The following is a 16,805-nucleotide window of genomic DNA, read 5'->3' as shown; positions in this document are numbered from 1 at the left end:
ACAACCAGATAGTAGCCTCCACTCACTGCAACTAGAGAAAGCCTGTGCGCATCAATGATGACCCAGTGCAGTAAAAATAAATAAATATTTTAAAAATTCTAAATGGGGCTCCCCAGGTGGTGCTAGAGATAAAGAACCCTCCTGCCAATGCATGAGACATAAGAGACGTGGGTTTGATCCCTGGGTAGGGAAGATTCCCTGGAAGAGGACATGGCACCCCACTTTAGTATTCTTGCCTGGAGAGTCCCATGGACAGCAGAGCCTGCTGGGCTACAGTCTATAGGGTTGCAAAGAGTCAGACACAACTGAAGCAACTTAGCACGAACTAGCTGCCAAAATCTCCTTTCTCTTTGGGAGGTGGACATGTGTGATGGAGGTGTTAAAATCAGGCAGGCACTCTGAGACTTTCTACAGATATAATCAGAAGGACTGAAAGACCCTTAGAAAGGAAATTCATTTTCCTCCATATGATTCGATGTACCTTAATGCTGAGTGTGTCATCTTGAGCGCCCCCTAGGTCCAACCCATCTTGGGGAACATTGGTCTGTTACTCAGCAAAAGTGATAAAAGCATCAGCCAGGTCTAGGTGGCCTCATGCATCTCTCTCTCTATCTTCAGAGGCTCTCTGTCATCCCACAGAACAGCCCAACCTCTGTTGTACTAGGACATGATGCACCCCCAAGTGGGGTGGTTTTGGCCATTGTAACTAGAAAGTCTCATGTTCTGACCTTCGAGAGTCACACCCAGGATCACGGTAAACCACGCAAGGATTTCTTTGCGGAAGTTTGCCTTCTTGGCCACACCCATGCCACCCCACCTCCCCAGCCTGGCGCGCCCCCAGGAAATCACTCAGGGTGGCGGTTTCTTACCTTCAGGGAGAGACACACTGTCCTATTGCTGAACAGGAGAATTGCCTGTGACTGGAGTGTTTTCAGGCGGAAGTGTATGTGCCAGTTCTGAAATTCCGGGAGACGGTACCGCCCGAAACTCTGACCGCTGAACCTCACGGCAGTACCTGTGAAAGCAACCAAAGGTGTCACCTCCACATCAAGTGGTCACCATGGAGCACGGGAACCGACTTTGTCTCACTCAACTCTTGGGTGGCAAGCAGCGTCATTGCTCACATTTTACAGGTGAAGAAACGAGGGTGTGGGGTAACTTGTCCAGGGTCACACTGTTAGACAGGGGCCATCACCCTGCACACCTTTCTTTGGTCCCAGGGACCCTTGCCTTGGTCCCAGCCTGGGTCAGAAACTATGAGCTCAAACCATGAAGGAAACGCGAATCGAGCCAGAAATATCAACCAAGTATGTTGGTTGATATCAAAATCCTCCATAGTTTCCATGTTGATTCTGACATCACTTTGGGAAGAAGGAGGCCAAGTTGGAGAGGATCTTGCATATATGTGTGATTTCAGGAACACTACAAAGGCTTTTTGCCTCAAAATATCTCCTTCATCATTAGGAGTGTAATCATTTGAATAAGCACATCCCACATGATATGCTGTTAAGAAGTCAAGAAGAAAGCAAATAGTGACAAATAATGTAGCTAAAACTTCTATAAGGTCCTGCATGCCCCATCCCTCATAGCAATTGCTAATGCACTGTTGCATAGTGAGGGGTCTGAAACTTCACCTAAACTTGAGTTTTTCAAGCTCATTTGACCATGGGACCCTTTAATGTGGACCACCTACCATTAGCCCTTGGACATAGCATTCTGTGGAAACCCCTCTGAGAAATGCTGTGTTATATTAAGCAATGCCCTCCCCAGATTTTGTTTTTTAAATCCACCCTCCCCAGAAGTGAGTCCACATTAAATCCTTAAAACCTCAGTGTGAATAAGATTATCAGTTGTCAGGGCTCCAGATTCCTAGGGAAGAGGATTGATTTGGGGGGAGGGGGATTGGGAGGAGGGGAAAAGCGTTGAAGAGAGGGAACTCAGGTCAAAAGGAGGAGAAAGAGAGTTTTAATAACCCACTCAAGGGTACACAGCTAGTAAATGATAGAAACTCAGATTTGAACCTGAGCTGCCTACTCTGAATGCTAAGGTTAAACCCGTCAGACTGTAGTAATAATAGTAGTAGTGTTACTGACTCAGGTTAATTGACCACTTTCTATATGTCAGGCGCTTTTCTAAGCAAGCACTTAATATTTAATTCTTACTTAATCCCTACAATAGCACAAAGGCACAGAGAGGTTAATTAATTTTCCTTGGGTCACGTGGCTCACAAGTGGCATAGCTAGGATTGGAACCCAGGCAACTTGATGCTAGAGTCTATGCTTTTAGCTGTGATCTGAACTGTCTCTTGTATTCTTACCATTATTTTCAAAATGAAAAAAAAGTGACCAGAACTAGGGTGCTATTCCATGATGAGATTTTGTGAGGCCATACCTGTCTCGTGGTGGTCCATGGCCCTTAATCCTATGAAAACGTCCCTCTAACTAAACTGAGAGCCCTGTGTTGGGATCTCCAGCACTGGAGTTGGGCTGGCCAGGCCCAGCAGCACTGGGTGTCCTGGGGAAGGCCCGTTTCTCACCTTTACAGGAGCAGTTCTTCTCCAGGCGGTGCCTCGGTGTCAGGATGCTGAGCCGGGCTGTGCTGTACGTGGGCCCAACCCTGGGGTCCAGGCGCACGGTCTCTTGGCAGATTTGTCCCTGGCAGCTTGGCCCCTGGCAGGGCACCACAGGCATGGCTGACCTCATCTGAATTCCCACCGAGTGTTCCATCTCCTTGGCTGAGCGAGCGATGGTGGATGCCAGCTCCTGGAGCTTGGAGAAGGCCCCCGAGTGCCCCTCGAAGACCAGCAGCACATCCACACCAGCCGTGGTCTCTGCTGGCTGAAGGCTGGCCAGGTGGATGTTGGCTCGTTTGATGTCCAGCCAGTTGCTAAGGAACCTCTGCAGGTTCCTCCAGTGGTCACTCACCAGCTCCTCTGGGGTGAGCTGGTGGAAGCCCATCCACATGGTCTGCTGCAGAGCCTCTGGCCCCATGTGCCACACGTGGACATGGACGCCAGCCACGGTGGAGAAGGTTCCATCGCTGACTGTGACGTTGAACGTGTATCGGCCCCGAGGCAGCGCGTGGGAGGCGATGATCTTGCCATCGGTCGCCCCCACTGAGAAGCGCCGGCCCACGCCCTCCTCTCCCGCCAGGCTGTAGGTCAGCGTGTCCTGTGGGTCTCGGTCTGTGGCGTGGATTTTGCCCACCATGCCGCCCTGGAACTCCTCCTCCCCGGTGGTGATGAAGATCTCCAGGGGGAGGGCGGAGGGCGGGTAGTGGCTCTGCTCCCTGACGTGCACCTTGACCAACGTGGAAGATGAGAGGGGCGGGGTGCCGCTGTCTGACACCTGTGGGTGAAGCAGACTACGAATCAGGACAGTGGCTGTGGCCCCTAAGGGGCCTCCCTGCTGCTCCAGCGTGAGCTCAGTGTGCTGTCGCATTTGAAAAGGAAAATCGTCACTCGAGAAGCACCAAAGGCTTTGTGGAAGGACTTACAGTCCACACCAGGCAGTAAAACTCAACTCGACCACCTTCTTATCTGACACCTCTCTGAGTCCCTCCTAAAGCCTCGCAAGCCACACGGTTCCTTCCTCTTGAACTTCTCTCATCCCGTCTCTTTCCCTAGGAGGGTCATCACACGTCCCCTGGCGATTTCAGAGCACGGCCTTTGTGGCCACTGTCTGCCCAACAGGTTCTCTTACTTCTCTTTACTATGTGACTGGGGTCCGGCTGGGGATGGGCATGTCCTCTTCAGTTCGGTCAACAAATATGTTTTGAGTGCTTGTACAGGCCAGGCGCTCCGCCGTGATCAGGAGAAAAGAGAGGTGAGGAGGAGAGGTGACAGACAGGGGACAGCAGGTGTCAGGCCCTCAGGTGGGAAGGAATGCTGAAAAAGCAGGAAGGGACCAGAGTGGCCAGGGCTGAGGGCCAGAGGTGAGCAGAGAGGTAACCCAGGTGGTTACTGATGTGCTGAGGAACAGGAGATTGGATTTAAGTCAGAGACATGAAAAGCCACCAAAGGTTTTAAGCAAGGTGATTATTAGAATAAATTAGAAATGCCTTTCCCTTGCACATTTCACCAAGCATCTCTACAACTTTCTGCCCAGACTTAGGCAGACAAGGGTGAAGCTTTCCTTCTCCTCCTCAGTAGCATTACCACTTTCTTAGCTCTCAGTAAGGATCTTCATGGTTTTCCCTACAGTAATATCTTGTTCATATGGATTTGCTTTGAGTGGGCAAGAAAGGTATAATAATACACCTGCTTCTGGGAATTATGGGTAGCTGATGAGATATCAATAGCAATGGTAATAATTAATATTACTGCTAAGTATTATAATATATAGGCTTTCCTGGTGGCTCAGATGGTAAAGAATCCTCCTGCAGTGCGGGAGACCTGAGTTCGATCCCTGGGTTGGGAAGATCCCCTGGAGGAGGGCATGGTAACCCACTCCAGTATTCTTGCCTGGAGAATCACACGGACAGAGGAGCCTGGTGGGCTACAGTTCATGGGGTCACAAAGAATCAGACATAACTGAGTGACTAAGCACTGCATTATAACATGTAACTGACATTATATGAGTACAAACTGTGTGCCAGTCACTTTTACATGCTTTAAATGTGTGATCATAGTTTGTCTGATGAGGCAGGTATCCTGAAGTGTCCTACTTCACAAAAGATATAACCGAGTCTCAAAGAGGTCAATTAACATGCTCAAGGTCGTACAGCAGGTAAAGCCAGAGCAGAATCGGCTGGCCTATACAGAGTCGGACACGACTGAAGTGACTTAGCAGCAGCAGTAGCATAGTGCCTCCCAGTGAACAAAAATGGAAATACAGGACAAATGCAAGAAAGTGATTGAGTTACTAAGTGATACTCTGGGCCAGGCTACAGAGCTCAGGAAGCTGATCTCTTGACCTATGCTTTTGGCTTTGAAGACCCTCTACATTAGCCCACATCTGTCCTCTGAGTCAAAGCCTCCCATTTCCAGCTACTTATTGGACACCTTCACTTAGATATATCATGGACTCCTTAAGGATAATATATGCTAAACAGAGCCCTCATTTTATCCCATAAACCTGTTCTCCATCCAAGTCTCTCCAGACTCATAAATGGCCCTACCAACCAGACTTCACTGGAGTCAGGAACCTGGGAGTGGTCCTGATTCTTCTTTTTTCTTTCTCTCCCCATATCCAATCCATCACCAACTCCCACTAATTTCCAAGCAAAACATGTTGCAAATCTGTCCACTTGTTCATCTTCACCATCACCTCAAGGTCTCAGCACCACCTGCCTCCAGCTTAGATGACTTCTCATTGGTCTCCCTCAACCACTCTTGCCCCCTTCAACTGATTGTCTCTGGAACTTAAAAAATGAGCTTCCTGAGACACAAGAAGGGTCACTTCCCTGTTGGAAACCCTTCCATCACTTCTCACTGCACCTTGATTAGAATCTACAAGTATTACCAAGGCTTATCATGGGTGACTGTACTTCCTGGTTAGCCCAGGACAGTCTTGATTTTCATTTGTTATGAAAATCAACCATTATAACCAATTAACTGTTTTTAGTGCCTCTCTCACTCTCGGGAGCATCACAGTTTGGACCTCAAATAACATGGTCATCCAAGCTATGAGGCACCCATGAGCCATTGAACCCACCCCTTCAGCTTCATTCCCCTCATCGCTCACCATGTGATGAGCAAATGATCATGCCTCGGGTCACTTCAAGCTCTTTCCCCAAGTGGGATTGGTCTTGGCTTGTTCTTGCCTGGGACACTCTCCAGCCCCCTTCTCATGTGGCCAACTCTTCAGGTCTCAACTCAAGGGCAGCCACCCTCTGAATATGTCTCTGCAGTGCCTTTTGAGCTTCCCACCCCTTTCTTTCTTCATCTGTTTATTGTTTATCTCCATAATTAGAATCAAAAGCCCATGGGGACAGGGATCACCCTCTTCTTTCCACTGCTAGCATGGGACCCAGCATATGATAGGTACTCAATGGATGCTGAATGAATGAATGCCTGACTGGCTGTCTGTCTGAATGGATGACTACATCATCCTGAGCCCAGAGAAGTTCACAGGATAGTAGTATCCACTAGACTTAAGGTTTGGAAAAGAGATTTGGGGGGATGCAGTGAGCATCGGCATGTTTCATCAGCATTTTGGCCGCTTTTTCTTGGGCAGTTTTCTTACAACCCGTCATAATATCACTGTAATCCCCTGCACACGTATATATGTTCTCTCATTGGACCCCGGCACTGAAACCATGGGTAATCATTAGTCAAATCCACTTCACCTGCCTTCACTAGTCAAGGTCGCTTTAAGACTTGCATCTGCATATAACCTAAATAATACGATAGTTGCCTGAATAATTTTCCAGGACTTGGGGAGTCAATTGTGCCTAGTGGGAATAGAACTGGTTCAGACTGGGTAGGACCACCAGCCCTTCAACAGAGCATGCCCAAGTTCTGCTTGGTGACCTTGATGTCAGAGGGCAGAAAACTCCACCCTCAGGTAGTGCAAAGTGCCTCCATTTCTGGACATGCAGAGGCCTGTAGCTTAGGAACACCTGCGGCAGAACAATGATTACCGCACCTTTTTCCAATCACCTTTCACCGTGCTCCCCTCGCTCCCCAGGTCTCACACTGCCCTGGCCCTTTGTTCTTTATCCGTAAACACCCAGAGCCCCTTGCCTTCAAGGAGGTGGTTCTGAGACTTGTTATCCTATCACCTTGCCTGGCGGCCTTGCTAATAAACCCTCTCTTCACCGCAGACTTCATCATCTCAGCATTTGGCTTGCTGTGACGCTGGATAAACTGAACACCAATGCTCAGAGGTAGGTCTTTAACAAGACTTGAGGTTCAAAGAGCTATTCTGGCCAGACTTGAGGAATTAGATCCAGGGTGAAGGAATTTCTGTTCTGAGAGCAGGGCAGGGATGAAGAGCTTGGAGTCAGAGTGCTGGGATTTGGAGCAGGCCAGTTCTACCACTTATTAACAGTATCACTTTAAGCCCGTCACTTAATCTCTGTGTGCCTCAGTTACCACATCAGGAAAGTGGGAGTGATAACTGCACTCACCCTGAAGCATGGCGTGGAGATTTAGTGCAGTGATGCACGTGAAGCACTTAGCCCAGTGCCTGGCACGTAGTAAGGGCTCTGTACATTTTTTTTCCTAATAAGAGAAGCACTGATGGCGCTTTTATTCATTTATTATTTTTTTATTGGAGTATAATTGCTTTACAATGTTGTGTTAGTTTCTGCTGTATAGCGAAGTGAACCAGCCATATGTGTATATATATCAACATATATAAATGGCTATATATATATACATACCCCCTCCCTCTTTATTTTAATTTGAGTTTATTAATTTTTAGTTGGAGGACAATTGCTTTACATTATTGTGCTGGTTTCTGCCATATATCAACATGAATCGGCCAGGGGTATATGGTTCTCTCTTAAACCTCCCATCCCACCTCCACCCCCATCCTACAGTCTGCATCATCGCAGAGCACCAAGCTGAGCTCCCTGCGCTATACAACAGCTTCCTGCTAGCTGTCTATTAGCACTGCCAGCACATGTTTCGTCCCCATGGTCACCACCAGTGGCCCCCACAGCTCTCACCTCGATCTGAAGCTGATACCATTCCTGGACTCTCTTGCTCAGGCCTGCAGTAGTCACCAACCATCCATCTGGGGTCACTCGGAAGGCAAAGCCATCATTCCCCTTGGTGATTCGGAATGAGAAGGGGGGACCATTCTCTGGGGAGTCTGGGTCACTCAGAATCAGTTGCAAGACTTTGCTGCCAATAGGGGCATTTTCCTGAGAACAAGAGTGAGAAAATCAAAGAGCAAAGTGAGTCCCAGTCCTTCCTCTCACATCTTTCTGGATTCCCTTCTCTAGGATGAGTCCTTGGCACTCTGGCTGCTCCCAGGTCATGCCTACATCTTGAACTGTCATTCATTCATTCTGCCTGTCTGTGAATTAGTGGTTGACTTTGTTAGTCTAGACCAGAGCTTCCTGAGGGCAGTCCTAGGCTTTAGAAACAAAGGCCATTGAGGCTGGAAGAGCCTTTAGAGGCCCTTTATCCTACAGAGAGGTGACTTGTCCAAGTCACATAACTGATAATTCATGTACATAAATTAGTCCCTGAGATCCACGTGGGAATTTTGTGATTCAGAGGATCAGCTGAAAACCTAGAGATGGTTTCATGATTAGATGACCAATGGAACACACATCCAATGAGAAAAATTCAAAGACAATCAGTAATTCAACTGAGAAGAATGGATCCCCTGGGTATTGTTCCAGTTTTTTTTTTTTTTTTTTAATATTTATTTGGCTGTGCCAGGTCTTGGCGGCATGTGGGATCTTCAGTCTTCATTGCAGCACCCAGGATCTTTAGTTGCAGCATGCAGGATCTAGTTCCCGGACAAGGGCTCAAACCTGGGCTCTCTGCATTATAAGCACAGAGTCTTAGCCACTGGACCACCAGGGAAGTCCCTGTTCCAGTCTTTGTTCTGTAACACAGGAATTCAGCATGCTATAATATTTACAGTGATTGTTAACTGTCTTTTTAGCATCAAAAACCTTATCTAAAAACACAATCTTATGAGCAGAAAGTCATAGTTTCATATTTGACAAGTAGTCTGCCCTTTCTTATAAAATCCTACTTTTATTCAGGTAGGGCAATACCCTCAGCAAAAATATGCTCCTCCTAAGAGGAGACAATGATTGGTTTAAGTCAGTTGTAATAATCTGATTTCCTATGCCAGTTTTTTTATTTAAGGGTGATCGTATAATCCAGTTCTGACCATTGGAGAAGTCTGACAGGTGAGGGTTCTTCTTTTGATAGAAACAGATTCGGCAAAAGAAATCTCCTCCTGTTCACCTTTGAAGAAGGTTAGGTAAGGATGTGATGCTGGAGCTGCAGCAGGCATTTTATAACCATAAGGAAGAAGGTGAGTGAATTTTAAAGAAAGTAATCCAAAATTGTGATATCATTTTTTCTGCTGAAATAACCAATTCTGGAATTGGTTTTCCCACTATCAGACCTGTTGCTATAGGATTAATAAGGCCTTATTGTTTAATGAACTTTTAGTCAAGTGATCTATTATTAGCAACCAAAGCATCCTAACTCATAATTTCCAAAACAGGTGACCCTGGTTGATGGATATGGGACTCAGTGCTCCTACCCACTTCCTTACTTCTCTCTATGTGATCACAATTCCCCACAGAGTCCCAAGATTCTCCAAATCCTGTTTATAAACCATTAGTATAGTGTAAATAGCTTGGGATCTGGAAAATCTTTGAGTTCAAATCCCAAATTTGCCACATTTTGACTATGGCATGTTTCTGTACCTCCATTTTAAAAAATCTGTAAAATGAGTGCTATCTACTTCCATACGGCTGTGTGAGCCCCCTGTGAGATAATGGATGCAGAAGAACCTAGCAGAATGCTAGATAATTTTTAATTGTATAATCCGTAATCCCCTTCAGCAGGCTGTGTTGCCATTTGGGATATCAATGCAAGGTCACAGTCACTGTTTGGGTGGACTGATACCAGTGGTGAGCACCCTCCACTAGGAAGAAACTGGAGGGAAGATGATGACTTTGGGATGATTTTAGAAGGTTGAGCATACCTGGACAGAGGTGCTGTAGTTGAGCTGGAAGAATCTTGGTGGGTTGTCATTGACATCAACCACTTGGATAGCGATGTCTGTGTCCTCAGAGAGTGCAGGCTGCCCACTGTCTGTGGCTCGGAGCTTCAGGGAATAGCTAGAAGTCTACAGCAAGAGACCCAGGGGAGAATTAGCAACAGGGCCCTCAGTTCTGCCCCCCTGATTCATGACTAATATTTTTGGAAAAATAAGATGGAGACACTCCCTTTTGCCTGTCCCCATTGCTCTCCCATAGCATTTTAGGGCTCAGGTTCTGGTGTCAGGTGGAAGTAAATTTGACTTCCAGTTTAACTATTTACTAGCTATGAGACCTTGGCAGAGTGACTGACTTGTGTGCGGGTGATATCAGGAGCCACATCCTAGCATCACTTTAAGGGGCAAATGGCATAATGTATGTACATCACATAGCAAAGTCCTTGGCACAGAGCAGGTGCTCAGTAAATGATAACTTGTTATAATGATCTAATAATCCTTGGTTAATAGTGAGAAGTTGGCCTGAGTTAACAGTCACTCAGCCCCTCTCCTGCCTCTGGCTTTACACGCCCCAGAGTCTCCACGGAGAAAAGGAATGGGGGACACTGAGGGCAGGTCTGGAGAAGCATCGGGCTAGGGTGTTGACCACAGTTCACCCTCTGGACCTTCAGCAAGGCTATATTCCACTCTGATGATCTCAGAATGGGTCCCTCCCACGTGACTCACCTGTTCCCAGTCCAGGGCCTTGGCCACCTGTAGCTCTCCTTTCTTAGGATGGACGGCAAAGTGCCCAAGCTGGTTCCCTCCTATGAGGCTGTAAGTGATGGCACTATTTACAGGTCCGTCTTCATCAGTTGCTGACACCTGCAGTGGAGGCAGGTGATGGTTATGAATGGAGGGGCAAGAGAGACCAGAAAGGAAATCTTGGCCCCTAGGAGTGTAGGGGGCGCAAATATGTTCCTGGCCCACAGATTGTCCTTGGGCTGGCAGTCCCTAGACCACAGTCATCCTTTCCAAGAGGATATCTTCATTTACATCCTGGTAAGGATGTCAGCAAGTCATGGTTCATTCATTTATCTATCCATTCATTCATTCCTTCATTTACTCATTCATTCATAACTGACAGGGTACTAAGGTCCTGTGCTAGGGGTTGAGGAATATGCCAAAGTGAGTAAGCCCTCAGGAAGCTTAATGTGTAATTTTATGGTCAAGTCTAATTTGGAGCAAAGAATGATCAGTTTTATGGCTATAAATTTCACCTGGGGAGGTTAGACAAGGATTTGCAAAGGCTTGACGGATAAGGAAGGCTTCTGGGAGTGGAGTCAGCATTTCAGGCAGAGGAAACGATATGAGCCCAGGGATATGAAAGTACAGAGGATGTTTGGGGAAACATCTCCTCCTGTGTGGTTGGAGCGTAGGGAGCATGTGAAAGGAGATGAAAACCTCAAATACGGGCATGCAGAGTTCACTTTCACTGCATGAAATGGGGAGCAATTACCTATTTAAATGCAAAGAGGTGTTGTTTGGTGTCCCCCTATTCCTCCCTTCCCGGACTGACCCTCTGTGCCCCTTGTGTCCTCTGGGGCCTCTCCCATTCCCATTATTTCACTACCTGATCTAGATCTTATCAAACATGGCTCTGAGACATTTTGTCATGAGAGAGCTTGGTTGAGTGGCTACATGTCAGTCAAGTCTATAGTGTATTAATTGATAAAATAATCTATGCTCATAGATGATTAAAGGAAGGGGAGATAAGAACCCACCCCAGAGTCCCTCCCCCCGCCCACACACACACAGGGCAAAATCACAGATTCTTACTGTCAGCACAACATCCCCTACGATGGCATTCTCTAAGACCCTTGTGCTGTACAGATGCTGGGGGAATCTGGGCCGATGTTCATTGACATCTGTGATATTGACCACGATAGTGGTCATGTCACTGAGGGAGGAAGAGCCCTTCCGGCTGCACTCGACGGACAGGAAGTGCTTGGGGCTGGTCTCAAAGTCCAGGCTCTTGTTGACGTACAGGATCCCTGAAGAAACAAGAGGTGATGGGAGCATTGAGGCAGTTGGGACCACAAAGGCAGAGTGTTGAGGGGGTCTTGAGCCAAATCCCAGGAGAGGCAACTCAACTGTGTTGGGAGAGATTGACCTCCTGCCTCATCTTCTCTGCCATCTCCTGCATCATCTGTGCCATCTCCTCCATCATCTCTCTATTTTCCCTCCCCCATAGTCTCCCTTCTCCTCCTCCATCTCCTCTCATTTTCCTTATTACCATCTCAGCAGCAGCTTTTCCCTCATTTATTTATGTACGATTTCATTGAGATTTCATTTAAGTCTATAATGTTAACTCTGCGTCATATGGAGCTATAATAACCCTTAGAACAAGAACAAGGTGTGATTTCCATTTTCTAGGTAAGTCAGCTGATGTGCCCAAAAGCTAAGTGACCTGCCCAAGCTCAGTCACCTAGTAAATGACAGAACTTATATTATAGAGTTTTATACTACCCAGCATTGTTCAACAAATTGTTAGGGCAGAGTTATTATTCTGAAAACTGGAAAATAAAAGAATAAGTATTTATCCTGCTATTCCTCTATAACTGAATAGTTAATGGTAGAAAACTCTTCTTCATAAAATGATTCCAGTTAGTAAATGAATGGAGAATGACAGGACTAGGAAAAGCCACCATTTTTGCAGCCCCTTAAGAAATAATATACCTAGGAAATAATCATTAAAGGCTGTTAAAACCTCTGTTGAAAGAATAGCTAATGAGGAACTCTGTAATAGATAGATCATACTGACAGCCTCTGAGCCCACCATCAATCTTAACCTCAGGAAAAAGAACCAATAAACCATTACATGCCTCCTAATGTGGTGCAAAGGAGAGCCCAGCATCATCTATGAAGCACTGTTGGCAAAATATTGAGCTTGAACGTGATCAAGGTCTTTGATCCAAATATCATTTATAATAAGCTTGGGGGCTAGGGGGGATATATTATATGACATCATAAAGGTACAACTACCAATCCACAATATTAGAAAATCTTGCCTCACTCATGACCCAAATTTTTCATTAAAATAAATAAAATAATAATCTTATTTTATTAAATAAATAAATAAGTGGGAAACAAAGAGGGAGAGCAAAATGTTAGAGATTCAAAGGGACGTTATATAGTTCCTATCAATGAAATGCAATATGTGGACTTTTGAGGCTGTTGACAAACAAACCAACTTCAAAAAGTCATTTAAGATATAGTCTGAAAAGTTGTCTGGAAACTATATTAAGGAGTTATTATCTTTTGGGTTGTGCTAATGATATTATGGCTGTGCCTATACAAGAAATCTATATCTTTTAGAGATACACACTAAAGTATTTACAAACCACATGATATCATGTCTGGGGTTTGCTTTTTTTTTTAACTGAATCTTGATCCTGTTATTTATTTGGCTGCACTGGGTCTTAGTTGTGGTACACGGGATCTTCAGTCTTTATTGAGATGTTCAGGCTCTTAGTTGCAGCATGTGGGGTCTAGTTCCTTGACCAGGGATTGAACCCCAGGCCCCTGCATTGGGAGTGCAGAGCATTAGCCACTGGACCACCAGGGAAGTCCCTGGGATTTGCTTTAAAATAACTCAGCAATGGGTGGATGTGAGGGTTAAGGATGAAACTAGACAAGACGAATGTTGATAATTACTGAAGCTGCATGGGGTCCATATACTGTTTCCTCTATTTTTAAAAAATATGTTTAAAGTCTCCATAATAAAAACTGAAAAAAAAAAAAAAAAAGGAATGCTCAACAGGCAGATGCTTTAGGAGGTAGAGCACACCATTGCAGAGGTACTGTGGGGAGGGATCCACGTGGGGCCTGGTCTGACCTGAGCAGCTTCTGAGGCCCTTCCAAGGGATGCTATGAGTCTGACTTAGATTCTTTCATGGATAGGAGGATAGAAGAGAGCAGTTGTCCTAGATGTCTATCTTTATGAGACTAAGGGAAAATTCCAGGGAGTTGGGATGTTTGTGGATGGCTTTAGGAGGGAAGCAGGCAGCCTTGCCTTGGGCTGCTGAAGCCCCAAATTCTAGCGGGTGCTTTATGCCTTGGCAGCCAAGGATGGAGGGTGGCCTCAGCATCCTGGGGCTGGATGTGAGCTGGGACTGTGAAGCTGCAAAGTGGGAGGAGGGGGTCCTCAACACAGAGTCCTTGGTGGGGACATAATGGAAAGAGGGGTGTTTCCATGTAAGCTGGGCCCAGGGTGCAAGAAGGGACTTGGTATCTAGAGAGATCCAGAGTGAAAAAGGGGCAGAAGGATGCCAGGGAGGGGCTGTTGTATGTGAAGAATCCAGTGTTCCCCAAGACTGTGAGTCAGTATGTGTGTGTGTGTGTGTGTGTGCGCGCGCGCGCGCGGGCGCGTGTTTAGGGTTGGGGTGGAGCTGCCTCCCGGCGCTGTCTCACCTGTGCGGGCATCCAGGCGGAACCTCCCCTGCTCATTCCCACTGACTATGCGGTAGCTAGTCTTCTCAGCACCCGGACGAGTGAGGGTGGCGAGCCGCAGCACCTCTGTGCCTCGCTGGGCATCCTCTGGCACCTGCACGCTGTGCTCGGTGCTCAGAAACACGGGCAGGTAGTCCTCCAGCCCCACCACAGAGACCGTGACGGTACCCAGCGTGGAGAGCGGTGTCGGGGTGCCCAGGTCAGAGGCACGGACGGTGAGCTCCAGAGCTGCCTGTGGCCTGACCCGCAGCGGCTTCTCCAGCCGGATCACACCCGTGGTAGCCTCAATGGAAAAGTGGCCTTCAGCAGAGTCCGTGAGAGAATAAACCACCTGGGCATTGGTGCCTGGGGAGGGAGACAGAGTCCATTATTCATCCAGAGGGACCTCCCCTGGGCCCAGCCTGCTGCAAAGCTTTCAGACAGAGGAGGGTCTGGAAGGCAGGGTCCCTAAGCTAAAATGCTTAGGCTGTTAGCAGTGAGACCCTGTCATGTGGGGATTCTTGACGAGGGTGGGGCCCAAGACCTCATAAAAGGTTCTTGTGAAGGGGAGGGTTATTCTGCAAACCCTTAAGGATATCTGAAGCTGTTTATGTAGAGGTTAGGGTCCAATGTCAGTTCATAAAATGAAAATTTTACAAGATTGAAATCACCCATAGCGAGTTCTTTGGTTGTGATAGAACAATTCTTGATTGTGGTGGTGGTTGCATGAGTCTATACATGGGATAATATTGAATAGAAGTGCACACATGTACATATTCAAATAAGTGCGTATGGAAACTGTGAAATTTGAATAAGGTTGGAGTCTAATTATCAGTAATGTCCCTGGTGGCTCAGATTGTAAAGAGTCTGCCTGCAGTGCAGGAGACCCAGGTTTGACCCCTGGGTCAGGAAGATCCCCTGGAGAAGGCAATGACAACTTACTCCAGTATTCTTGCCTGGAAAATCCCATGGACGGTGGAGCCTGGCAGGCTACATGGAGTTGCAGAGAGTCGGACACAACAGAGCAACTTCACTTTCTTTTTTTTTTTTCTATTGGTAATGTCCCATGACCAGTTTCCTGGTTTTAATGTCATACTACAGATTGCTGCCTTTGGGGGAAGCTGGGTGAAGGATGCATGGGCCTCTCAGTACTATTTTTGCAACTTTCTGTGTGTCTATAATTATGTCAAAATAAAAAGAAAACAAAAAACAGAAAATAAAATATACACCCATGGAAAGTTCTTAGTAAATCAAAGCACATGGTGTTTTTCCAGCTTTGTCTCAGAGGCCGTTATTTCCTTTGGTTGTGGACCAGATGAAGCAGTTGGCTCAGGCAGGGCCCATAGGGTCTGACGAAGGCCAACATTTAGTGCTCAGCCATGAGAGCCTCACCCAATGGGAGGAGCACAGGCCTTGAACCTCTATAGAGACTGAATCTCACACACACATGGGGACACACAATGCTTTTCTTGAATTTACATGAACTAAATGTGCATACCATGCACATTCTTCCATATGTGTATTTTTTTCTCGAGAGAGAAGTACTGGTCAGGCTACGTTTGAAATATTGAGGTGGAATATTTGGGTTAGAATAATAATAACAGTTTTGAAGGGTTAATTGTTAACTGGTACAAGGCCAGAGGATGAATCCTAGAAGGGAGGTAGGGTTGGAAACTCAAGAGTGAAGAAGCTAGGGCTCTTTCATCTAGAAAAGGAGCCTTGAGGCTGGAGCTGACAGCACGTCCCAGTCTTGGAAGGTCTAGGACACCTGTGTGGCTGCAGATGGCAGGACCATGATTGACAGGTATCTGCTCCAAAATGCTAACACTGAATAATTATCTGAGGAGGGAAGGGGCTGCCTGGGAAGTTGGGAGCTTCTGTTCCTAGAGGTGTGCAAGCCCTGGCTGGTGAGCATTGCAGGGCCAGAGCATTGCAGGGCCTTAGATATTAGATGCCTTTGCACTGACTATTTGCCCTCCCTGGAACCCCTGCGTTCCTCCAAAATCTCTCACCTCCCTCAATGCCAAGCTAAAACTCCCTTCCTCTAAGAAGTTGTAAATTTACTCTGTTGGTGTCTCATGAAGCAGGGTATTTGATCTGTCTTATCACTACCATCATCTTCATCATTGTTCCTCTGGCTACTTTGATCCTGAGGGTATTTTTTACCTATAGCAAAATTGTCCAATTTTCTTGAATTAAATTTTATAATTGTATATGTACATATATATGTATAAACATGTATATATACACATGCATCTATAGACATAGAGATCGCCACAGTGAAAAACTTCATGATGTCAGAATCTTTAAATGGTACAGTATGAAATGAATACTCCTGGATGAATCCAACTTGCCTTGTAAATAGTAAAAAAAAAAGAATCCTAATGAAAACCATGTCATTAAAATTAAAATGTAAAAATTAAAACGTAAAAATAAAATGTAAACTATTCCACTTCATTGCCTAGAAAATTGATCCAAGAATTTAGTAGACTAAATGGAGTTTGTGCCCTAGGCTTTTTTCTTGTGGCCAATTAATCAGAGTTGAATAATTCTGATTGGTGTATTGTATTCAAAATATCCTGGAACTTAAACTATAGGATTGAAAGTGCTCCAGGTCTAAGAGGCAGGGAGAAGCAATGAGGCTGAAATGCCCCCATCAGTCTTGAAACGGCCAAAATCTTTGGTCCCCTAGCA

General features: G+C 46.2%; 1 protein-coding gene across 2 annotated transcripts in view; it reads right to left on the bottom strand.

Moving 5' to 3' along the window:
- FAT2 (FAT atypical cadherin 2) overlaps positions 1–16,805 on the bottom strand; it is an 83,415-nt gene that overhangs the window by 12,355 nt on the left and 54,255 nt on the right. For both annotated transcript variants that reach the window (XM_040239549.1, XM_040239550.1), the window contains 7 exons: positions 14,094–14,477; positions 11,460–11,674; positions 10,368–10,505; positions 9,630–9,773; positions 7,615–7,812; positions 2,537–3,347; positions 870–1,015 (listed from right to left, as the gene is read on the bottom strand). In XM_040239549.1, coding sequence (XP_040095483.1) covers positions 870–1,015; positions 2,537–3,347; positions 7,615–7,812; positions 9,630–9,773; positions 10,368–10,505; positions 11,460–11,674; positions 14,094–14,477 — 2,036 coding nt within the window. The remainder of the gene's footprint in view (positions 1–869; positions 1,016–2,536; positions 3,348–7,614; positions 7,813–9,629; positions 9,774–10,367; positions 10,506–11,459; positions 11,675–14,093; positions 14,478–16,805) is intronic.

Source organism: Oryx dammah, unplaced genomic scaffold (genome assembly GCF_014754425.2).
Source record: "Oryx dammah isolate SB20612 unplaced genomic scaffold, SCBI_Odam_1.1 HiC_scaffold_5, whole genome shotgun sequence".
Classification (NCBI taxonomy): domain Eukaryota; kingdom Metazoa; phylum Chordata; class Mammalia; order Artiodactyla; family Bovidae; genus Oryx; species Oryx dammah.
The sequence above is the reverse complement of the archived record's forward strand: the minus strand, read 5'-3'. Positions and strand labels throughout refer to the sequence as shown.